Here is a 20,282-nt window from a genome sequence, read left to right on the forward strand (position 1 = left end):
TAGAAAAAAGGACCACATAGATGGTATACACCACTTTGCATACCGCACTAGTGGTTGGGGCGCACCTTTAGTGCGCCGCTTGAGCGGAAGCTCTCCGGAGCCGGCCATGTAGGTGCCGACCATTTCGATTTCTTTTTTTTGGGTGTGTTTGGCACATAGCTAGCCTCCAACAAAATGGACGAGCTTAACTACAATCAGTAGCATCAGTAGCAATTAATAAGGCTTGTAATGTTCCACTTGCTGTTATCTCCAATGGCGTGACGTCAAACTTCATTAAAATACAGAGAAGATTTTACAGGATAAGTTATAAGAGAACATGAATTTAGAGGGGCAATTTTCAAGAAAACAATGATGCAACTCTATACATAGCCTCAGAGATCATGATGATTACACTACCCACATAATACACTCTCACCAGGAAGAAAACAACAGGAACATGATTCAAAACAAGAAAGGCAGCTTGCAGCTCTCCAGGATACCTCATCAATAATATAGCCTCAAACTCCAGTAAAATTCTATTCTGTCAAAGATCCTGGCATTGTTCTTTCCAAAAAATCATCTGTCCACTGATGTTGTTTTCAGACAGCTCCCTATGACGATGCGAAGATCCATCGTTATGCGGGATTTTTTGTGTAATTTCACAAGTTTGCACTCGGTACCAAGATGCAGTAGTACTTATAGGTTGCAAATGGAATGACGTGCCGCACAAAGCATTAACTCGAAAGTACCTGAACAACAAAATCACGCCTTCCACAATCCAGGAACATGTCTACAGCCCAATTAACTCCTAGTCTTATTTAGTTGTCAAAAAGAACTCTTGATCTTATTTTATCCCTCGCTGCGCTAAAGCTTAGCTGATCTCTTGAGGTGGAACGATCAACTTCATTGAACCAAAGGCATGTGAATAGATTGGTGATGGGTATGTGCTCTCCTATAGTTACACAGCCCTCGGGGACATCTGTTCAAGAAAAATGTATCGCTTATGTTCTCAGGAGAAATATTTCTATATCAGAATTCAGCGAGAAGAACCATTACCGCTTGTAATAAGGAACTTAGCTGATGAATAATGGGTTAAACCCTCTCTCTTGTAGAACTCTATTTGGTTATCGATTGAAGCATTATCATACTTCCCACCAGCCTTGTTGGCCTCAGCTTCCTCAAGGACATCAAAGAGTCTATAATGCCTGGAAATAGCGAAGCGCACATTTTTCCTCCACAAGAATCTGCGGCATGACAGTGTATACAAAATCAAAATAATAAGAAGTCAAAATCTAGATAAGAGTAGACTTAATATTAAAGTAAGAATATGGTGCAGCTTGGATCTCTTAATACAACAGATAGAGCATAAGTGGCACTGGCAACAAGCAACTTACTTTTTGACGGCATGCTTTCATTGAGTTGTGTGCAAAGTAGTTTATAAGTAGCAGACGGAGGTCAGTGAGAGAACGTGATGTTTACCTCTCTAACAACTGATAAGGATCCTTCACAAGTTTAAGTTTCCCATCGATCCAGAGTGAATACCGCACATCAGTAAAGAGTCGATGAAGTAATAGTTTTGGAACCTGTTTGAGGAAAATATCACAAGGTATTCAGTTAAAAAATTATCACAAGGAAAATACACGATTAGGAAAACAATTCGCTCATGCTGATTCGCATTAAGCATGGCATACTCTTGCCTTTCAACAGAACAGAAAATTGATTGTGGAGTCGAGAAACTTTTCACATACTGACCCAATGCAGAAAAGAATGAAAACATGTTGGATCAGTTATCTAGATAAGAGCACATGTTGCTTTTAGAAGATTGTGTAGAATTATCGTTACAACTACTCTCTCTGTCCCAGAATATAAGAACGTTTTTGACACTATCAATAGTGTCAAAAACGTTCTTATATTTTGGGACGGAGGAAGTAACTTTTAGTTTACATCGCTTGTGCACAATCTCCATGCCAGAAGTGTTGGAAATATGCCCTAGAGGCAATAATAAAATGGTTATTATTATATTTCTTTGTTCATGATAATTGTCTATTGTTCATGCTATAATTGTGTTACCTAGTGAGTCTCTAGTTGACTAGCTCGTTGATCAAAAGATAGTCATGGTTTCCTGACTATGGACATTGGATGTCATTGATAACGGGATCACATCATTAGGAGAATGATGTGATGGACAAGACCCAATCCTAAGCTTAGCTCAAAGATCGTGTAGTTCGTTTGCTGTAGCTTTTCTGAATGTCAAGTATCATTTCCTTAGACCATGAGATTGTGCAACTCCCGGATACCGTAGGAGTGCCTTGGGTGTGCCAAACGTCACAACGTAACTAGGTGACTATAAAGGTACATTACAGGTATCTCCGAAAGTGTCTGTTGGGTTGGCACGAATTGAGACTAGGATTTGTCACTCCGTATGACGGAGAGGTATCTCTGGGCCCACTCGGTAATGCATCATCATAATGAGCTCAATGTGATCAAGTGGTTGATCACGGGATCATGCATTACGGTACGAGTAAAGTGACTTGCCGGTAACGAGACCGAACAAGGTATTGGGATACCGACGATCGAGTCTCGGGAAAGTAACGTACCGCTTAACAAAGGGAATTGTATACAGATTGATTGAATCCTCGACATCGTGGTTCATCCGATGAGATCATCGTGGAGCATGTGGGAGCCAACATGGGTATCCAGATCCCGCTGTTGGTTATTGACCGAAGAGGCTTCTCGGTCATGTCTGCATGTCTCCCGAACCCGTAGGGTCTACACACTTAACGTTCGGTGACGCTAGGGTTGTAGAGATATTAGCACACGGTAACCCGAAAGTTGTTCGGAGTCCCGGATGAGATCCCGGACGTCACGAGGAGTTCCAGAATGGTCAGGAGGTAAAGATTCATATATAGGAAGTCCAGTTTCGGCCATCGGGAGGGTTTCGGGGGTCACCGGTATTGTACCGGCACCACCGGAAGGGTTCCGGGGGTCCACCGGGTGGGGCCACCTATCCCAGAGGGCCCCATGGGCTGAAGTGGGAGGGGAACCAGCCCCTAGTGGGCTGGTGCGCCCCCCTTGGGCCTCCCCCTGCGCCTAGGGTTAGAAACCCTAGGGGTGGGGGCGCCACCCTTGCCTTGGGGGGCAAGGCACCCCCTTGGCCGCCGCCCCCCTAGGAGATTGGATCTCCTAGGGCCGGCGCCCCCCTAGGCACCCTATATATAGTGGGGGGGAGGGAGGGCTGCGCACCCAAGCCCCTGGCCTCTCCCTCTCCCTCCCGTGACACTCCTCCATCTCCCTTGCGCCTGGTGAAGCCCTGCCGAGATTACCGTTGCTTCCACCACCACGCCGTCGTGCTGCTGGATCTTCATCAACCTCTCCTTCCCCCTTGCTGGATCAAGTTGGAGGAGACGTCTTCCCAACCGTACGTGTGTTGAACACGGAGGTGCTATCCGTTCGGCACTTGGTCATCGGTGATTTGAATCACGTCGAGTACGACTCCATCAACCCCGTTCTCTTGAACGCTTCCGCTCGTGATCTACAAGGGTATGTAGATGCACTCCTCTTTTCCTCGTTGATAGATGACTCTATAGATTGATCTTGGTGATGCGTAGAAAATTTTAAAATTCTACTACGTTCCCCAACAGTTGCATCATGAGCTAGGTCTATGCGTAGTTACTATGCACGAGTAGAACACAAAGTAGTTGTGGGCGTCGATATTGTCAATTATCTTGCCGTTACTAGTCTTATCTTGATTCGGCGACATCGTGGGATGAAGCGGCCCGGACCAACCTTACATGTACGCTTACGTGAGACCGGTTCCACCGACTGACATGCACTAGTTGCATAAGGTGGCTGGCGGGTGTCTGTCTCTCCCACTTTAGTCGGATCGGATTCGATGAACAGGGTCCTTATGAAGGGTAAATAGAAATTGGCAATTCACGTTGTGATTTTGGCGTAGGTAAGAAACGTTCTTGCTAGAAACCTATAACAGCCACGTAAAAACTTGCAACAACAATTAGAGGACGTCTAACTTGTTTTTGCAGCAAGTGTTTTGTGATGTGATATGGCCAAAGGATGTGATGAATGATATATGTGATGTATGAGATGATCATGTTCTTGTAATAGGAATCACGACTTGCATGTCGATGAGTATGACAACCGGCAGGAGCCATAGGAGTTGTCTTTATTTATTTATGACCTGCGTGTCAACATAAACGTCATGTAATTACTTTACTTTATTGCTAAAGCGTTAGCCATAGTAGTAGAAGTAATAGATGACGAGACAACTTCAAGAAGACACGATGATGGAAATCATGATGATGGAGATCATGGTGTCATGCCGGTGACAACGATGATCATGGAGCCCTGAAGATGGAGATCAAAGGAGCAAATGATATTGGCCATATCATGTCACTACTTGATTGCATGTGATGTTTATCATGTTTTACATCTTATTTGCTTAGAACGACGGTAGCTTAAATAAGATGATCCCTCGAAATTTTTTCAAGAAAGTGTTCCCCCTAACTGTGCACCGTTGCGAAGGTTCGTTGTTTTGAAGCACCACGTGATGATCGGGTGTGATAGATTCTAACGTTCGAATACAACGGGTGTAAGACAAATTTACACACGCAATACACTTAGGTTGACTTGACGAGCCTAGCATGTACAGACATGGCCTCGGAACACAGAAGACCGAAAGGTCGAGCATGAGTCGTATAGAAGATACGATCAACATGAAGATGTTCACCGATGTTGACTAGTCCGCGTCACGTGATGATCGGACACGGCCTAGTTAACTCGGATCATGTTATACTTAGATGATTAGAGGGATGTCTATCTGAGTGGGAGTTCATTGAATAATTTGATTAGATGAACTTAATTATCATGAACTTAGTCTAAAATTCTTTACAATATGTCTTGTAGATCAAATGGCCAACGTTGTCCTCAACTTCAACGCGTTCCTAGAGAAAACCAAGCTGAAAGACGATGACAGCAACTATACGGACTGGGTCCAGAACCTGAGGATCATCCTCATAGCTGCCAAGAAAGATTATGTCCTAGAAGCACCGCTAGGTGACGCACCCGTCCCACAGAACCAAGAGATTATGAATGCTTGGCAGACACGTGCTGATGATTACTCCCTCGTTCAGTGCGGCATGCTTTACAGCTTAGAACCGGGGCTCCAAAAGCGTTTTGAGAGACACGGAGCATATGAGATGTTCGAAGAGCTGAAAATGGTTTTTCAAGCTCATACCGGGTCGAGAGATATGAAGTCTCCAACAAGTTCTTCAGCTGTAAGATGGAGGAAAATAGTTCTATCAGTGAGCACATACTCAAAATGTCTGGGTTGCATAACTGCTTGACTCAGCTGGGAATTAATCTCCCGGATGACGCGGTCATTGACAGAATCCTTCAGTCGCTTCCACCGAGCTACAAGAGCTTTGTGATGAACTTCAATATGCAGGGGATGGAAAAGACCATTCCTGAAGTATTTGCAATGCTGAAATCAGCAGAGGTAGAAGTCAAAAAGGAACATCAAGTGTTGATGGTGAATAAAACCACTAAGTTCAAGAAAGGCAAGGGTAAGAAGAACTTCAAGAAGGACGGCAAGGGAGTTGCTGCGCCCGGTAAGCAAGCTGCCGGGAAGAAGCCAAAGAATGGACCCAAGCTCGGGACTGAATGCTTTTATTGCAAGGAAAGTGGTCACTGAAAGCGGAACTACCCCAAATACTTAGCGAACAAGAAAGCCGGCATCACGAAAGGTATATGTGATATACATGTAATTGATGTGTACCTTACCAGTACTCGTAGTAGCTCCTGGGTATTTGATACCGGTGCGGTTGCTCACATTTGTAACTCAAAGCAGGAGCTGCGGAATAAGCGGAGACTGGCGAAGGACGAGGTGATGATGCGTGTCGGGAATGGTTCCAAGGTCGATGTGATCGCCGTCGACACGCTACCTCTACATTTACCTACGGGATTAGTTTTAAACCTCAATAATTGTTATTTAGTGCCAGCTTTGAGCATGAACATTGTATCAGGATCTCGTTTAATACGAGATGGCTACTCATTTAAATCCGAGAATAATGGTTGTTCTATTTATATGAGAGATATGTTTTATGGTCATGCTCCGATGGTGAATGGTTTATTCTTAATGAATCTCGAGCGTAATGCTACACATATTCATAGTGTGAACACCAAAAGATGTAAGGTTGATAATGATAGTCCCACATACTTGTGGCACTGCCGCCTTGGTCACATAGGTGTCAAACGCATGAAGAAGCTCCATGCAGATGGACTTTTAGAATCTCTTGATTACGAATCATTTGACACGTGCGAACCATGCCTCATGGGTAAAATGACCAAGACTCCGTTCTCAGGAACAATGGAGCGAGCAACCAACTTATTGGAAATCATACATACTGATGTGTGCGGTCCAATGAGTGTTGAGGCTCGCGGTGGCTATCGTTATGTTCTCACCCTCACTGATGACTTGAGTAGATATGGGTATGTCTACTTAATGAAACACAAGTCTGAGACCTTTGAAAAGTTCAAGAAATTTCAGAGTGAGGTTGAGAATCAACGTGACAGGAAAATCAAGTTCTTGCGATCAGATCGTGGCGGAGAATACTTGAGTCACGAATTTGGCACACACTTAAGGAAATGTGGAATAGTTTCACAACTAACGCCGCCTAGAACACCTCAGCGTAATGGTGTGTCCGAACGTCGTAATCGCACTCTATTAGATATGGTGCGATCTATGATGTCTCTTACCGATTTACCGCTATCATTTTGGAGCTATGCTTTAGAGACTGCCGCATTCACTTTAAATAGGGCTCCGTCGAAATCCGTTGAGACGACACCGTATGAATTATGGTTTGGGAAGAAACCTAAGCTGTCGTTTCTAAAAGTTTGGGGATGCGATGCTTATGTCAAGAAAATTCAACTTGAAAAGCTCGAACCCAAATCGGAAAAATGCGTCTTCATAGGATACCCTAAAGAAACTGTTGGGTATACCTTCTACCTCAGATCCGAAGGCAAGATCTTTGTTGCCAAGAATGGGTCCTTTCTAGAGAAAGAGTTTCTCTCGAAAGAAATAAGTGAGAGGAAAGTAGAACTTGATGAAGTATTACCTCTTGAACCGGTAAATGGCGTAGCTCAAGAAAATGTTCCTGAGGTGCCTGCACCGACTAGAGAGGAAGTTGATGATGATCATGAAACTTCAGATCAAGTTGCTACTGAACTTCGTAGGTCCACAAAGACACATTCCGCACCAGAGTGGTATGGCAACCCTATCTTGGAAATCATGTTGTTAGACAACGGTGAACCTTCGAACTATGAAGAAGCGATGGCGGGCCCGGATTCCGACAAATGGCTGGAAGCCATGAAATCCGAGATAGGATCCATGTATGAAAACGAAGTATGGACTTTGACTGACTTGCCCGTTGATCGGCGAGCCATAGAAAATAAATGGATCTTTAAGAAGAAGACAGACGCGGATGGTAATGTGACCATCTATAAAGCTCGGCTTGTCGCTAAGGGTTATCGACAAGTTCAAGGGGTTGACTATGATGAGACTTTCTCACCCGTAGCGAAGCTGAAGTCCGTCCGAATCATGTTAGCAATTGCCGCATTCTATGATTATGAGATATGGCAAATGGACGTCAAAACGGCATTCCTTAATGGTTTCCTTAAGGAAGAATTGTATATGATGCAGCCGGAAGGTTTTGTCGATCCTAAGAATGCTGACAAGGTGTGCAAGCTCCAATGCTCGATTTATGGGCTGGTGCAAGCATCTCGGAGTTGGAACATTCGCTTTGATGAGATGATCAAAGCGTTTGGGTTTATGCAGACTTATGGAGAAGCCTGCATTTACAAGAAAGTGAGTGGGAGCTCTATAGCATTTCTCATATTGTATGTGGATGACATACTGTTGATGGGAAATGATATAGAATTCTTGGAAAGCATAAAGGCCTACTTGAACAAGTGATTTTCAATGAAGGACCTTGGAGAAGCTGCTTATATATTAGGCATCAAGATCTATAGAGATAGATCAAGACGCCTCATTGGTCTTTCGCAGAGTACGTACCTTGACAAGATATTGAAGAAGTTCAAAATGGATCAATCAAAGAAGGGGTTCTTGCCTGTATTGCAAGGTACGAGATTGAGCATGGCTCAATGCCCAACCACGGCAGAAGATAGAGAAAAGATGAGTGTCGTCCCCTATGCCTCGGCCATATGGTCTATCATGTATGCTATGTTGTGTACCAGACCTGATGTAAACCTTGCCCTAAGTTTGGTAGGAAGGTACCAAAGTAATCCCGGCATGGAACACTGGACAGCGGTCAAGAATATCCTGAAGTATCTGAAAAGGACCAAGGATATGTTTCTCGTTTATGGAGGTGGCGAAGAGCTCGTCGTAAAGGGTTACGTCGACGCTAGCTTCGACACAGATCTGGATGACTCTAAGTCACAAACCGGATACGTGTATATTTTGAATGGTGGGGCAGTAAGCTGGTGCAGTTGCAAGCAAAGCGTCGTGGCGGAATCTACATGTAAGCAATCTGGGTGAAGGAGTTCATCACCGACCTAGGAGTCATACCCAATGCGTCGGGGCCGATGACTCTCTTCTGTGACAACACTGGAGCTATTGCCCTTGCCAAGGAGCCCATGTTTCACAGGAAGACCAAGCATATCAAGCGTCGCTTCAACTCCATTCGTGAAAGTGTTCAAAATGAAGACATAGAGGTTTGTAAAGTATATACAGACCTGAATGTAGCAGATCCGTTGACTAAACCTCTCCCTAGAGCAAAACATGATCAACACCAGAACTGCATGGATGTTCGATTCATCACAATGTAACTAGAATATTGACTCTAGTGCAAGTGGGAGACTGTTGGAAATATGCCCTAGAGGCAATAATAAAATGGTTATTATTATATTTCTTTGTTCATAATAATTGTCTATTGTTCATGCTATAATTGTGTTATCCGGAAATCGTAATACATGTGTGAATACATAGACCACAACACCGTCCCTAGTGAGCCTCTAGTTGACTAGCTCGTTGATCAAAATATAGTCATGGTTTCCTGACTATGGACATTGGATGTCATTGATAACGGGATCACATCATTAGGAGAATGATGTGATGGACAAGACCCAATCCTAAGCTTAGCTCAAAGATCGTGTAGTTCGTTTGTTGTAGCTTTTCTGAATGTCAAGTATTATTTCCTTAGACCATGAGATTGTGCAACTCCCGGATACCGTAGGAGTGCCTTAGGTGTGCCAAACGTCACAACGTAACTGGGTGACTATAAAGGTACATTACAGGTATCTCCGAAAGTGTCTGTTGGGTTGGCATGAATCGAGACTGGGATTTGTCACTCCGTATGACGGAGAGGTATCTCTGGGCCCACTCGGTAATGCATCATCATAATGAGCTCAATGTGATCAAGTGGTTGATCACGGGATCATGCATTACGGTACGAGTAAAGTGACTTGCCGGTAACGAGACTGAACAAGGTATTGGGATACCGACGATCGAGTCTCGGGCAAATAACGTACCGATTGACAAAGGGAATTGTATACGGATTGATTGAATCCTCAACATCGTGGTTCATTCGATGAGATCATCGTGGAGCATGTGGGAGCCAACATGGGTATCCAGATCCAGTTATTGGTTATTGACCGGAGAGGCTTCTCGGTCATGTCTGCATGTCTCCCGAACCCGTAGGGTCTACACACTTAAGGTTCGGTGACGCTAGGGTTATAGAGATATTAGCACACGGTAACCCAAAAGTTGTTCGGAGTCCCGGATGAGATCTCGAACGTCACGAGGAGTTCCGGAATTATCCGAAGGTAAAGATTCATATATATGAAGTTCAGTTTCGGCCATCGGAAAGGTTTCGAGGGTCACGGTATTGTACCGACACCACCGGAAGGGTCCCGGGGGTCCACCGGGTGGGGCCACCTATCCCGGAGGGCCCCATGGGCTGAAGTGGGAGGGGAACCAGCCCCTAGTGGGCTGGTGCGCCCCCCCTTGGGCCTCCCCTGCACCTAGGGTTAGAAACCCTAGGGGTGGGGGCGCCACCCTTGCCTTGGGGGGCAAGGCACCCCCTTGGCCGCCGCCCCCCTAAGCACCCTATATATAGTGGGGGGGGGGGGAGGAAGGGCTACGCACCCAAGCCCCTGGCCTCTCCCTCTCCCTCCCGTGACACTCCTCCATCTCCCTTGCACTTGGCGAAGCCCTGCCGAGATCATCGTTGCTTCCACCACCACGTCGTCGTGCTGCTGGATCTTCATCAACATCTCCTTCCCCCTTGCTGGATCAAGTTGGAGGAGACGTCTTCCCAACCGTACGTGTGTTGAACACGGAGGTGCTGTCCGTTCGGCACTTGATCATCGGTGATTTGAATCACGTCGAGTACGACTCCATCAACCCCGTTCTCTTGAACGCTTCCGCTCGTGATCTACAAGGGTATGTAGATGCACTCCTCTTTCCCTCATTGATAGATGACTCCATTGATTGATCTTGGTGATGCGTAGAAAATTTTAAAATTCTGCTACGTTCCCCAACAAGAAGTAACTGGCACCTAAAAGATTCAGTTAGGAAAATCAAATAACTAAATGTACAGTGCAACAACGGCGAACCGGCCTCAAAACTCTGTCAATTCAGTAGTATTTTTATTTATTTTCTTCACAATGAACTGCACAGTGATTTTAGGCTAATTTTGACGAAAGCTGTGGGGTCAGGATAAGGAAGGTTGTGCACAACAACCACCTGCCACAGCCCGATTCTTTTCGTATTATCAATGATCTTCTTTATTGCAGCTTCAGTTTCTTCATCCAGAAACATGAAGCAAACATCTTTTGAAAATGTACTAATCTTTTCTGATTGTTGCATTATATCATAATTCCCTAAGAAAAACAAATAAGAAAGCTCACACACAACGTGCAATTAGCACCGACATGGAAACATGACACCATGTAAATATAATTGGCATAGAAAAGAAGATGCAGTTACCAAAAATAGCAGAAGCAACTGTCCCCTGGCACTGCCGCATCTCATACAGATCAGCTTCTTCTAGACCGAATGCAGTATTGAGACCATGTATCTCCCCCCTCAAAAATCTACTGAAAAGTAGGAAGTACCAAGAGGTTACATTCAACGGATGTGGCATGGATCAAAGCATACTCGTTTTTACTTGATTTGATGACATATCAATCAGGAATAAGCAATATTAGAAAGCCTACACATCTCAGCATCACCAAGATGTGTAGATTTCTCCTTTTCTCCTTGAGCATAAATATTAACCTTAGATTTTTTTACGAGTCTATCACCTGCAGTAGGTGTTGAGTGCGTAAAAACAACACAATACTAAGAGCATGGCCCCAATTATAGCACTGAACAAAAGCTCAAAAAAAATTTATAGAACTGAACAAGATAATACTGAGAGCATGGCAGCACATCAAACATGATTAGTTGCAACATGTGAAGCTAATTGAATAAGCAACACCAAATTAGGCATAGACCTTTTAAAAATTCAGTAGGAACCACTGATTAAATTATAAGCATTGGACCAACATTATCTCATTAATGCTGAGGGGCACACAAGGAGGTTATCGTAGCCCCAAGAACACAGGAGCACGGACACGCCCAGTCAGTTGGTACAACTAAAGTCCGATTTTTTAATAACCAACATTGGTTTCAGATTTTATATCGCTCAGACTGCATAAAAATAGAGTACACAGGCTGGATCGTGTTTCCTCAATCAAATTATAGTAATTGTTCATGGAAGCAGTCATAGTGTACATTGTACACAAATGCAATCGTTTCTTTCAGCTTGAAGCAGAGAACCACCAAGAAAAAAGGAGGAGGGAGTATCAAGCACACATTTATCTTGTCAAAAATCAGATACTCGGCCTTCAAATGAGTGCAAGAAATCTGAACAATTTACTCATTAATGCCAGGTTCCTGCCCACCAAACTGATTGCATGGGAAAGTAAGGAACTCAAAACCTGTGGTCGCATCAAATTGTAAGCATAATATATCATAACTGAAAATCAAGGACTGATCATATGCAGATAGATCATACCCTGGTCCTTGTACTTCTTGTACAATTGAGCCAGTTCCATCTAGTTGGAATCGGTCTAAGATACTGTAGTAGTTACAGGAAACGATTGTCTTTGTTAATATAATAAAATGGTAATCCTTTCAGTATTTACATCACTTGGCACATGGAGAATTAGATGAAACAATCAATGTCACGACACTTAGATGCGCAAAAAGTCTGGGTGTCCAACTCCATACCAACTTGATCAGAGTAGTTTTGTTTGCATGCATAGAAAACTTTGATGCAAATCGTAAATGCTGATCGTAATGACCCACAAACTACTGAGATGATGGGGGTATTTAGCAGAACAATATTTTAACCTTTGAATTGTGCGATATACACATTTACTCTTCTTTGATCTATGGAATATACTTTGTGTGTCGGTACTTCTGTTCAACAAAGAAAAGAAGAAGAGATGTTTGGTTTCATTTTCAGTGAAGTGGCGAAATAACCCTAAAGTAGTATCTGCAAATGAGTCTTTAGATGATAGATGTTTAGGCCTTCCACTTTCGTAAGCTTCAGAACGCCCTTGGGAGTTGCTTTTGTGTAAGAGATATTGAAGTGAACTGTTTAGAGTGGAGAATAAAAAATTATAAAATACTTGAAAAAAAAGGAAAACCATCACTCAACTTTCAGGTCCCTCAAGCTTGTTCACAGCCTCTACAGAATACTGATGTAGATCGAGAAGATGACCATCGGGTTATAGTACTGTCCAAAATCCAAACCACCACTTTGGAAATCAAAGTGCAAGTTGCCTTACCTGGTCCCGTGCGCCGAGGCATGACACCATCGACCCATTCCTCCCAACCTTGCTTGCATTCGCGCATTATGCCTAATCACTTAACTGAACTGAACTAAATGTAGTGGGATGGGGATGAATTATACTGAGATGACAGATTAACATAGACACATAGTAGGAGCTTACTTGTTGCCTCTGATCTTGAACCAGGTCTGCTTTTGGGAGTAGGAAAGGTCGCCCTTGCAGGAGGCCGAGCGTGGGACTCATGTTACTACAGACTGAAATCAATCATCAACATCACAACATATCTTCCAATAAATCTGATCTATTTGGTCTGCAGCAGGACGAGTGGAGAATAAAAGAGAAAAAGAATCCATCTCACCCGGTGGATTCTAGGACGTCCATGCAGATCTTGTAGCGCCCTTGTGCAGATCTTCGTTGTAGGCTAGCTGCCGCTCGGCGCTCGGTGGCCAGCGCCTTCGTAGCCAATCCCCTGAACGCCTCCCCTCACCTGGGAGAAAATCCGACGATGGCCCGTTCTTCAAATTCCCACGTCTGTTAATTTCTTGTTTATCGATGCTGCTCTTCTTCTCTTCCCTCCTTTGAGCAAAAGGATCAACACCAGGCTCTGTAATAAATCATACTTAGTTAAAAGGGTAACAGAACGCAAACATGTTTGCACTAACTATACTGACAATGAAGACCCAAGAGATCCAGTCAGTGATAAATGAAAAAAAATTACTGAAGCAAAAGTGTGCAGGTTGTTAAGCATATGTGTCAGTGTCACAACACACGACTGCAATATTATGTAAATCTCGAAATGATTGCTACTCGCTAGATTCAGTTACTCAAAATGCGAAGAGCATTGGAGGCTTAAAAAGAACATTGGACTAAATCGGTGTACATAAGCAGAAGCAAGCAGGCTGTTAAGCATTTGTGTCACAGCTCATGATAACTGCAATATGTACTTGGCACGGGAAAGCTCCAACAAATAACTACACTTGTTACAAAACAAGATTCACCAGCCACAGATAGAAAAGACAAGTTGCTCACCATCTGTCAGTTTGGCTTCAACGATGGGAACACTCTGTCATCATTAACACAACCATAGCAGTAAGTCCGCTTCCAGGAATTAGCTTGCTCGTCCCATGCACGCACTTCTTCTTGTACTTGATAATCCCTGCAGGTATGTTCATGTTATGCTAAGTCCAAGCAAATACACTTGAAATAAAAACACCCAGAAAGCCAGCAAGAATAACAAGTTCACCTTTCGCTTTCGCAAACCGCTCCCACTTTACACACATATCAATGTCATAAGTAGCACAACCAAAACAATCAACTAACGGTACTGCAAAATTTTCTTCTATAGATGTACATCACATCCACCTATATAGAGCCATACGCCCATATCCCATTAGGATTGTACATGGATTAGAAATTGAAACCCTAGGGATAAGGAGTGTCAGGAGGGGGCCAACTGAAACCCCACAGGCATCGATGTCACTTGGGGAATCAAACCCCAAGAAAAGAACATGGACTTAAGTTCTAAAGTATTGTGATAAACATGTACTAAGAGGTAAGCATCCATTGATAGTATCTCCCATAATCATGTGTTATGGCCCCTTCACTAATTAATAGCATGTCATCATAACCAAATCGAGTTGGTGAACAATAGAAACTGATTTAGGACAGTGGTAATGACAAAATCAGCAGCAGCGGCAGAGCATCAATAGCAAGCAGCAGCAATCAACAACAGGAACGACCGGCGACAGAGGGAGTTGGGAGGGTGAAGTACCTTGTTGCATTTATCGACCTTTCTTCCTAACGGAAGAAGAGCAGCGGCAGCAACGACCTGTACAGACGCGAAGTGGTGGGGGCAGCAGCGAGGGCACCTCCGGCTCGCCTTCCTCACCGCCGTCCCGCGATACAAACTCCGATCCACCGCTGCGGCCTCTACTCCTCCGCCGAGTCCCCCCAGTTCCAGCCTCTTCTCCTCCTTCCTCCCAGCTTGGTCTCTAAGGTCGATGTCCACGGATCGCGCTCGGCCGCCGCGCCGCTTCGCTCTGCTATGCCCATCGGCCGCAGCCGCAGCCGCACCTCCACTGCCGACCGACGTAGCTCTCTGCGGTCGTTGCTGGCACCAGCCTTCCTCGTCCGCCGATGGACAGCGCGCGGGGGGCCGAGGAGAAGAGGCGTGAGTGAGGGAGACAAGGAGGTCGCGTGCGAGGAAGGGGAAAGGGGATTGCGTGCTTCCTGGGGGGAGGGTGTATCTGGGGAGATATTTCATTCTCTCCTAACCAATTACAGCTCAGCCGCACAGAACACCGTTCCTATCCCACGTCGTCGGAAGTGTTTTTTGTCCCTAGCTAGTCCGACGTGGACACGCCCAATGAAGGGCCTCAATGCACACCTTATTATTTTGGATAGAGAAAAGTACATATTTCAATCTTAAACTCTTGCCTTAGTCTAATTTACAATCCTGAACTTCAATACCGTCTAAATTACAACCCCCAACTCTCAAAACCGGTCAGGATTCGACCCTTCACTACCTCTTGACCGGTTTTGACCAAGTTGACCGGTTTTGACCCGTTGACTAAATGAACAGTAAATTAAAAAAAATCTATTTCTTATTTTTTTTCACATGGTGAATAGTATTTTTTTAAGTTACAATTTTTTAGCTTGTTTGGACATTTGAGTAGCTCTAAAAAAAAGACAAATGTGGAGTCTGTGAAACAGTTAACTGTCGTGCATTGTTCGGGCTGATTTTGTTTTTTTGGCTGAGAGCTACTTAGATGTCCGAACACGATGAAAATTGGCACGGACCTCACACATTGATACATCTTCCATGCAAAAAATATTCTTTTTTTATTTTTTTTTGTTTTTTGAATTTACTGTTCAGACGGTGAAAAAATCAAAATTATTTTTTGAATTTTTTACTTTTTAAAATTTACTGTTCACCTTGTGAAAAAAATAAATTATTTGTGATTTTTATATTTTTTATTTTTTAAAATTTACTGTTAACTAGTCAACGGGTCAAAATCCGGTCAACTAGGTCAAAACCGGTCAATAGGAAGAGAAGGGTTGAATTATGACCGGTTTTAAGAGTTGGGAGTTGTAATTTAGATGGTATTCGAGTTCAGGATTGTAAATTCGACTAGGGCAAAAGTTCGGGGTTGAAATATGCACTTCTCTCTTTTGGATACCAGTCCTTGTCCGACACCACGTATCAAACCGTTGAGTGCTGATACCCGTACGACCATTGTACGACGATTCAAAATAAACTGCCTCACTGGATCTTGCATCTACCCAAATCGGAAATGGAAGTTTCGTACGTGCAGCAGTTCCGGCACTCCCTCCCGAGCGAACGCCAGAGAGGCCTCCTTCCCGAGCGCGACAGCTAGGGGTTCCCAGCCGCCGGCGGCCTGCTGCCACGACTGCCAGCCCGACGCCGCGGCGCGCCCAGCCGGCCGAAGCCTCCGCTGCCCCGCCGCCGGCACAGGAGCCCGGCAGCGCCTCCCTCCGTCGAGCAGCCGCTCCCACCAGCAGCGCCTCCCGCCCAGCAACGCCTCCTCCCGGAGCTACGCCGGCGACCAGTCCATAGGCAGGTAGACAGCACTCCTTCTTCCTCCCTCTTCCGTCGCCCCCCTCCCTCCTTCCTCTTGCATCCTCTGTCTGTTCAAATTTTTTTCCTGATTTTTTGTATCGGATGAAAACTTGCTGTAGATTGGATATTGTATCGGATGAATACTTGCTGTAGATTGGATATTGTATCGGATGAATACTTGCTGTAGAATGGATATTGGATACTTGCTGCATGATTTTTCCAGTGCATGCTCAGGTTTATATGTGGAAGGATTTTGCCTCACAGGTGTTTGTGATAATGCTTGTAGGGGCAAATGTTTACAGATTGTAGTTTGATTTATTTTTTTCAGATGAGAAAATGTTGTTATTTGAACATGTTAGCGGTGGAACGTGCAATGACTGGCGATATATGCAATGGAAAGCTTAAGTTGTTTTATCTGCACCGTCTTAACCTGAAACCAAAGCTTAGCAGTAAGATGCAATTTTGAGAGAGCAGGAGCCTTGTCTTGGTTATACTGGCCGAAATTGGTTAACACATTAGTACTGGTGGTATTGTTGGCATGATAGATGTCTCAAATCTTGTTTAGGATTGGGAATACAGTGGTACTGTTACACTGTGTTGTTGATTTTAACAGTCAGACCTAAAGTTATTGTTTCCCCTTTTGCATGTTAGCTGATTGATCTTCAGGTTCCACCTTTCGTATTATGCCATGATAGATGTCCAGCTAACTAATTATTTGATTTGCTGCTCCATATTCATTTTACACTTACTAAAAGTCTAATTCTATACCTTTGGAACTTGGAGTTTGAACAGGGCATCAACATTGTCAATTGGAGAGGCTTGGAGAGAAAACAAGGAGGTAATCTGCCGTTCCTAGCTTTTATACATTTCTTTTGCGAACTGAATAAAGTAGAATGTATCCCTGTATGGGCGATTTTCTGAAATGGTGAATTTACGTATCCCTATCGTTGCATTTAACGTCTCTCCACCAACCAGCAGCGCCTCCGTCGTCCTCGCCCCTCTAATGGAGCGGCCGGAGTGGAGCCTCTCCGACTTCGAGATCGGCAAGTTCATCGGCGAGGGCAAGTTCGGCAAGGTCTATCTCGGCCGCGAGAAGCAGGTAGACCCTTGAAACCCTAGCCCCCGAACCTTCAAACTTGGATTTCCCCAGAATACTTCAACTCTGATGGAGCTAACATGGCGGAAAACTTCGGCGATCCAGAGCGGCTACGTGGTGGCGCTCAAGGTGACATACAAAGCGAAGCTGCAGAAGTACCGGTTCCACGCGCACCTGCGGCGGGAGATCGAGATCCAGCATGGCCTTGACCACCCCAACGTGCTCCGACTCTTCGCCTGGTTCCACGACGCCGAGCGAGTCGTCCTCGTCCTCGAGTATGCCGCCCGCGGAGAGCTCTACAAGCTCCTCCGCAGCGTCGGCCACTTCTCGGAGCGGACCGCCGCCACCGTGAGCCCTCCCCATCCCTTTCCTGCCGTCTTACTTTCTCCCAGCCGCGCGGCGTTTATTGATTCGATCAACCCAGTTGTTATTCGCAATCTGCGATGAAGCTTGAACGTTTTGAGCTCTGACCGCCCCACAGAAATGCCTATAAAATCGATAGAGGACTTTGTCTAGCATTTCATTGGTGAAGTATTTACTTTGATTGAGGTCATGTGAGAAGATCAATGAAAAGGGTAGTGTCTCTACCTTAGCATATTTGTTAGTAGGTGTTCTAAAACAATACTATGTGTTTAGTCATGCCTTGTTGAAATTAGTAAACTGTCTGATCGTTAAGGATTTTGGCATGAGTTATTCATTTTATTTCGGTATGATGGATCTCTGTACATCACTGCAAGATGAAGAACTTCTTAAGAACTCCAGATCATCTTTAGAAACACAAGGCAAAAGCCTCACCCACCCTCTTTCATAAACGATGGAGTGGAGAAAATCTGTCATTTTCTGTACACAAAGCCCATCTCAAGAGTGACACTTCTAACCCAGTCTGAGATCTAAACCATCCAACCCGAAGATCCTAACACAGTAAATCGTATTTCTATATTCTGAACAGTAATGAGTCAAACAAACAGTCTGCTTAGTATGACATGTACTCTGTTTGTGATATACTGCACATGAGGCTGTCAAACATGATGGACCTATGTTGCTTTTCTTCTGACTTACCATTGTTGTGCTGGATTTTCTGTTAATCCAATTCATTTTCTTTTGCTTTAGTATGTAGCAAGCCTTGCTGGTGCACTGGCGTACTGTCACAAGAAGCAGGTAATTCACAGGGACATCAAGCCGGAAAATTTGCTCCTTGATATTGAGGTTGGTTCTTCTGCATGCAGCTGCTGCACCCAATGTGTTATCGTATCAGAGTGCTTATTTTGAGAAATTAAATAGGGCAATATTTTGATATGCCAGTGATAAATGTACTGTTTATTTCTTGGCCATCCATGTTTATCAACAACATGGAATTCAACTACATCATTGCTGTAAATTAGCCTACCTTTTTTTTGTGGAAAGTAAATTATGCCTACCAACAGATGGATTAAACAATAATTGGACCCATGCATTGCTGCAGTAATTTTAGTACCATTTTGTGCTCTAATGAAATGCATGTATGTTTCTTGGAAGAGTGGGAATGCATGTTTGTGCATTGTGATTAGTTTTTTTACTTATAGATATGGACGATATGTGAAAATTACTTGTGAGATCAGATAAAAGAGACAATAGATCCCATTTGCCTTGGCCTTACTGCAAGCATAAACTATCAAGATATCCTTTTAGGCTGAAAGTTTATGAAGATATATGTGGAGAATTTCAGGAGCTATACATTTGTGAAAGCACTATACATCTCGTGTGTTTGCAACTTATGACTATTGGTGATTAATCCAATTGAAGAGAAATTTGAGGTTATGGCAGACATAGCTTGTATTTTTCAGTTAGCTGTATAACAGAGACGAAATAGCAGATACATGGTATCTTACTCTATAATTATTTGTAAGTGAAAGAGTGCAGTGTAATATTTGACATCCCAAAGTTTTAAAACTCGAATGCGCTGTCCACCAATGTACATGGGCGCCCCATTTCTTTTCTTTGACTAATAGTACACGTTTTGCAGGTAAATACTGCTGGTCGTACATGATTATGCTGATTTGCACTTGCGTAGTATTTATGATTGTAAACACCTGGTTACTTTGTAGATGCATGTCCTGTATACCTTCCTCGAGATTACTGAGGAGCTACTTATGTCGCAATAGAGACTATCAAATACTGTCAGACACCTTATTAGTTGTGCTGTCCACATCCATATGAGTAAGAAACTATAGTAAAGACCATCATTTGTTGTGCTGTCCACATTGGTATGTGAGAGCTGATTGCTGTTGACACTTTTAACTCTTTCTCTGTCCATAAGATGCTGAGTTTTTTTAATCTATTTATAAAAGTTACTTAATTTCCATTTTGCAGGGCCGACTTAAAATTGCAGACTTTGGATGGGCGGTTCGATCAAATGCTAAACGTCACACACTCTGTGGCACAATAGATTACCTGGCACCAGAGATGGTAGAGAAAAAGGCTCACGATTACGCTGTTGACAACTGGACTTTAGGAATCCTGTGCTACGAGTTTTTGTATGGCTCGCCACCCTTTGAAGCTGCAGAACAGCAAGATACCCTGATGAGGTAAGAGCTACAATGTTTCTGTAGCTACAGTGTGTGTTTTGCCTGGTCTTCCTTTGATACACATTCTCTGGAACATTAATTTTGAGCAGGATAGTCAAAGTGGACTTGCTGTTCCCTAAAACTCATGACATATCTGCAGATGCCAAGGATCTCATTTGCAAGGTAACATTTGAAATATTGGTATCTCTTT

General features: G+C 43.9%; 2 protein-coding genes across 32 annotated transcripts in view; one reads left to right on the top strand and one right to left on the bottom strand.

The window, feature by feature from the left end:
• Positions 1-243: 243 nt before the first annotated feature.
• LOC119285227 lies at positions 244-15,092 on the bottom strand. Of its 31 annotated transcripts, none has more exons than XR_005139424.1 (9): positions 14,624-15,091; positions 13,882-14,008; positions 13,211-13,456; positions 13,015-13,106; positions 12,850-12,921; positions 11,000-12,759; positions 1,459-1,562; positions 1,036-1,223; positions 254-958 (listed from the first exon to the last, which is right to left on the bottom strand). XR_005139424.1 is itself a non-coding variant. In XM_037564467.1 (4 exons), exons 1-4 carry the CDS (start codon positions 11,042-11,044, stop codon positions 798-800), a joined length of 498 nt encoding a protein of 165 aa, XP_037420364.1. In that variant the 5' UTR covers positions 11,045-11,109; the 3' UTR covers positions 254-797. The 31 variants fall into 31 exon arrangements, 1 of the variants encoding a protein (XP_037420364.1); XR_005139403.1 differs by having other exon boundaries at positions 12,850-12,933; XR_005139423.1 differs by having other exon boundaries at positions 12,850-12,938.
• A 2,262-nt stretch (positions 15,093-17,354) lies between these two features.
• LOC119285325 (serine/threonine-protein kinase Aurora-3-like) overlaps positions 17,355-20,282 on the top strand; it is a 4,007-nt gene continuing 1,079 nt past the window's right edge. The window contains exons 1-5 of the mRNA XM_037564567.1: positions 17,355-17,531; positions 17,634-17,876; positions 18,639-18,734; positions 19,878-20,092; positions 20,182-20,256. Coding sequence (XP_037420464.1) covers positions 17,355-17,531; positions 17,634-17,876; positions 18,639-18,734; positions 19,878-20,092; positions 20,182-20,256 — 806 coding nt within the window. The remainder of the gene's footprint in view (positions 17,532-17,633; positions 17,877-18,638; positions 18,735-19,877; positions 20,093-20,181; positions 20,257-20,282) is intronic.

This window comes from Triticum dicoccoides, chromosome 1A, assembly GCF_002162155.2.
Source record: "Triticum dicoccoides isolate Atlit2015 ecotype Zavitan chromosome 1A, WEW_v2.0, whole genome shotgun sequence".
NCBI lineage: Eukaryota > Viridiplantae > Streptophyta > Magnoliopsida > Poales > Poaceae > Triticum > Triticum dicoccoides.

Coding starts and splice junctions, on each gene's coding strand:
- LOC119285227 (XM_037564467.1), bottom strand. CDS start 11,044: ATGAGATGCGGCAGTGCCAGGGGACAGTTGCTTCTGCTATTTTTG. Junction 1,224..1,458: donor CCTTATCAGTTGTTAGAGAG/GTAAACATCACG, acceptor GTCATGCCGCAG/ATTCTTGTGGAGGAAAAATG. Junction 959..1,035: donor TAAGTTCCTTATTACAAGCG/GTAATGGTTCTT, acceptor TTTCTTGAACAG/ATGTCCCCGAGGGCTGTGTA.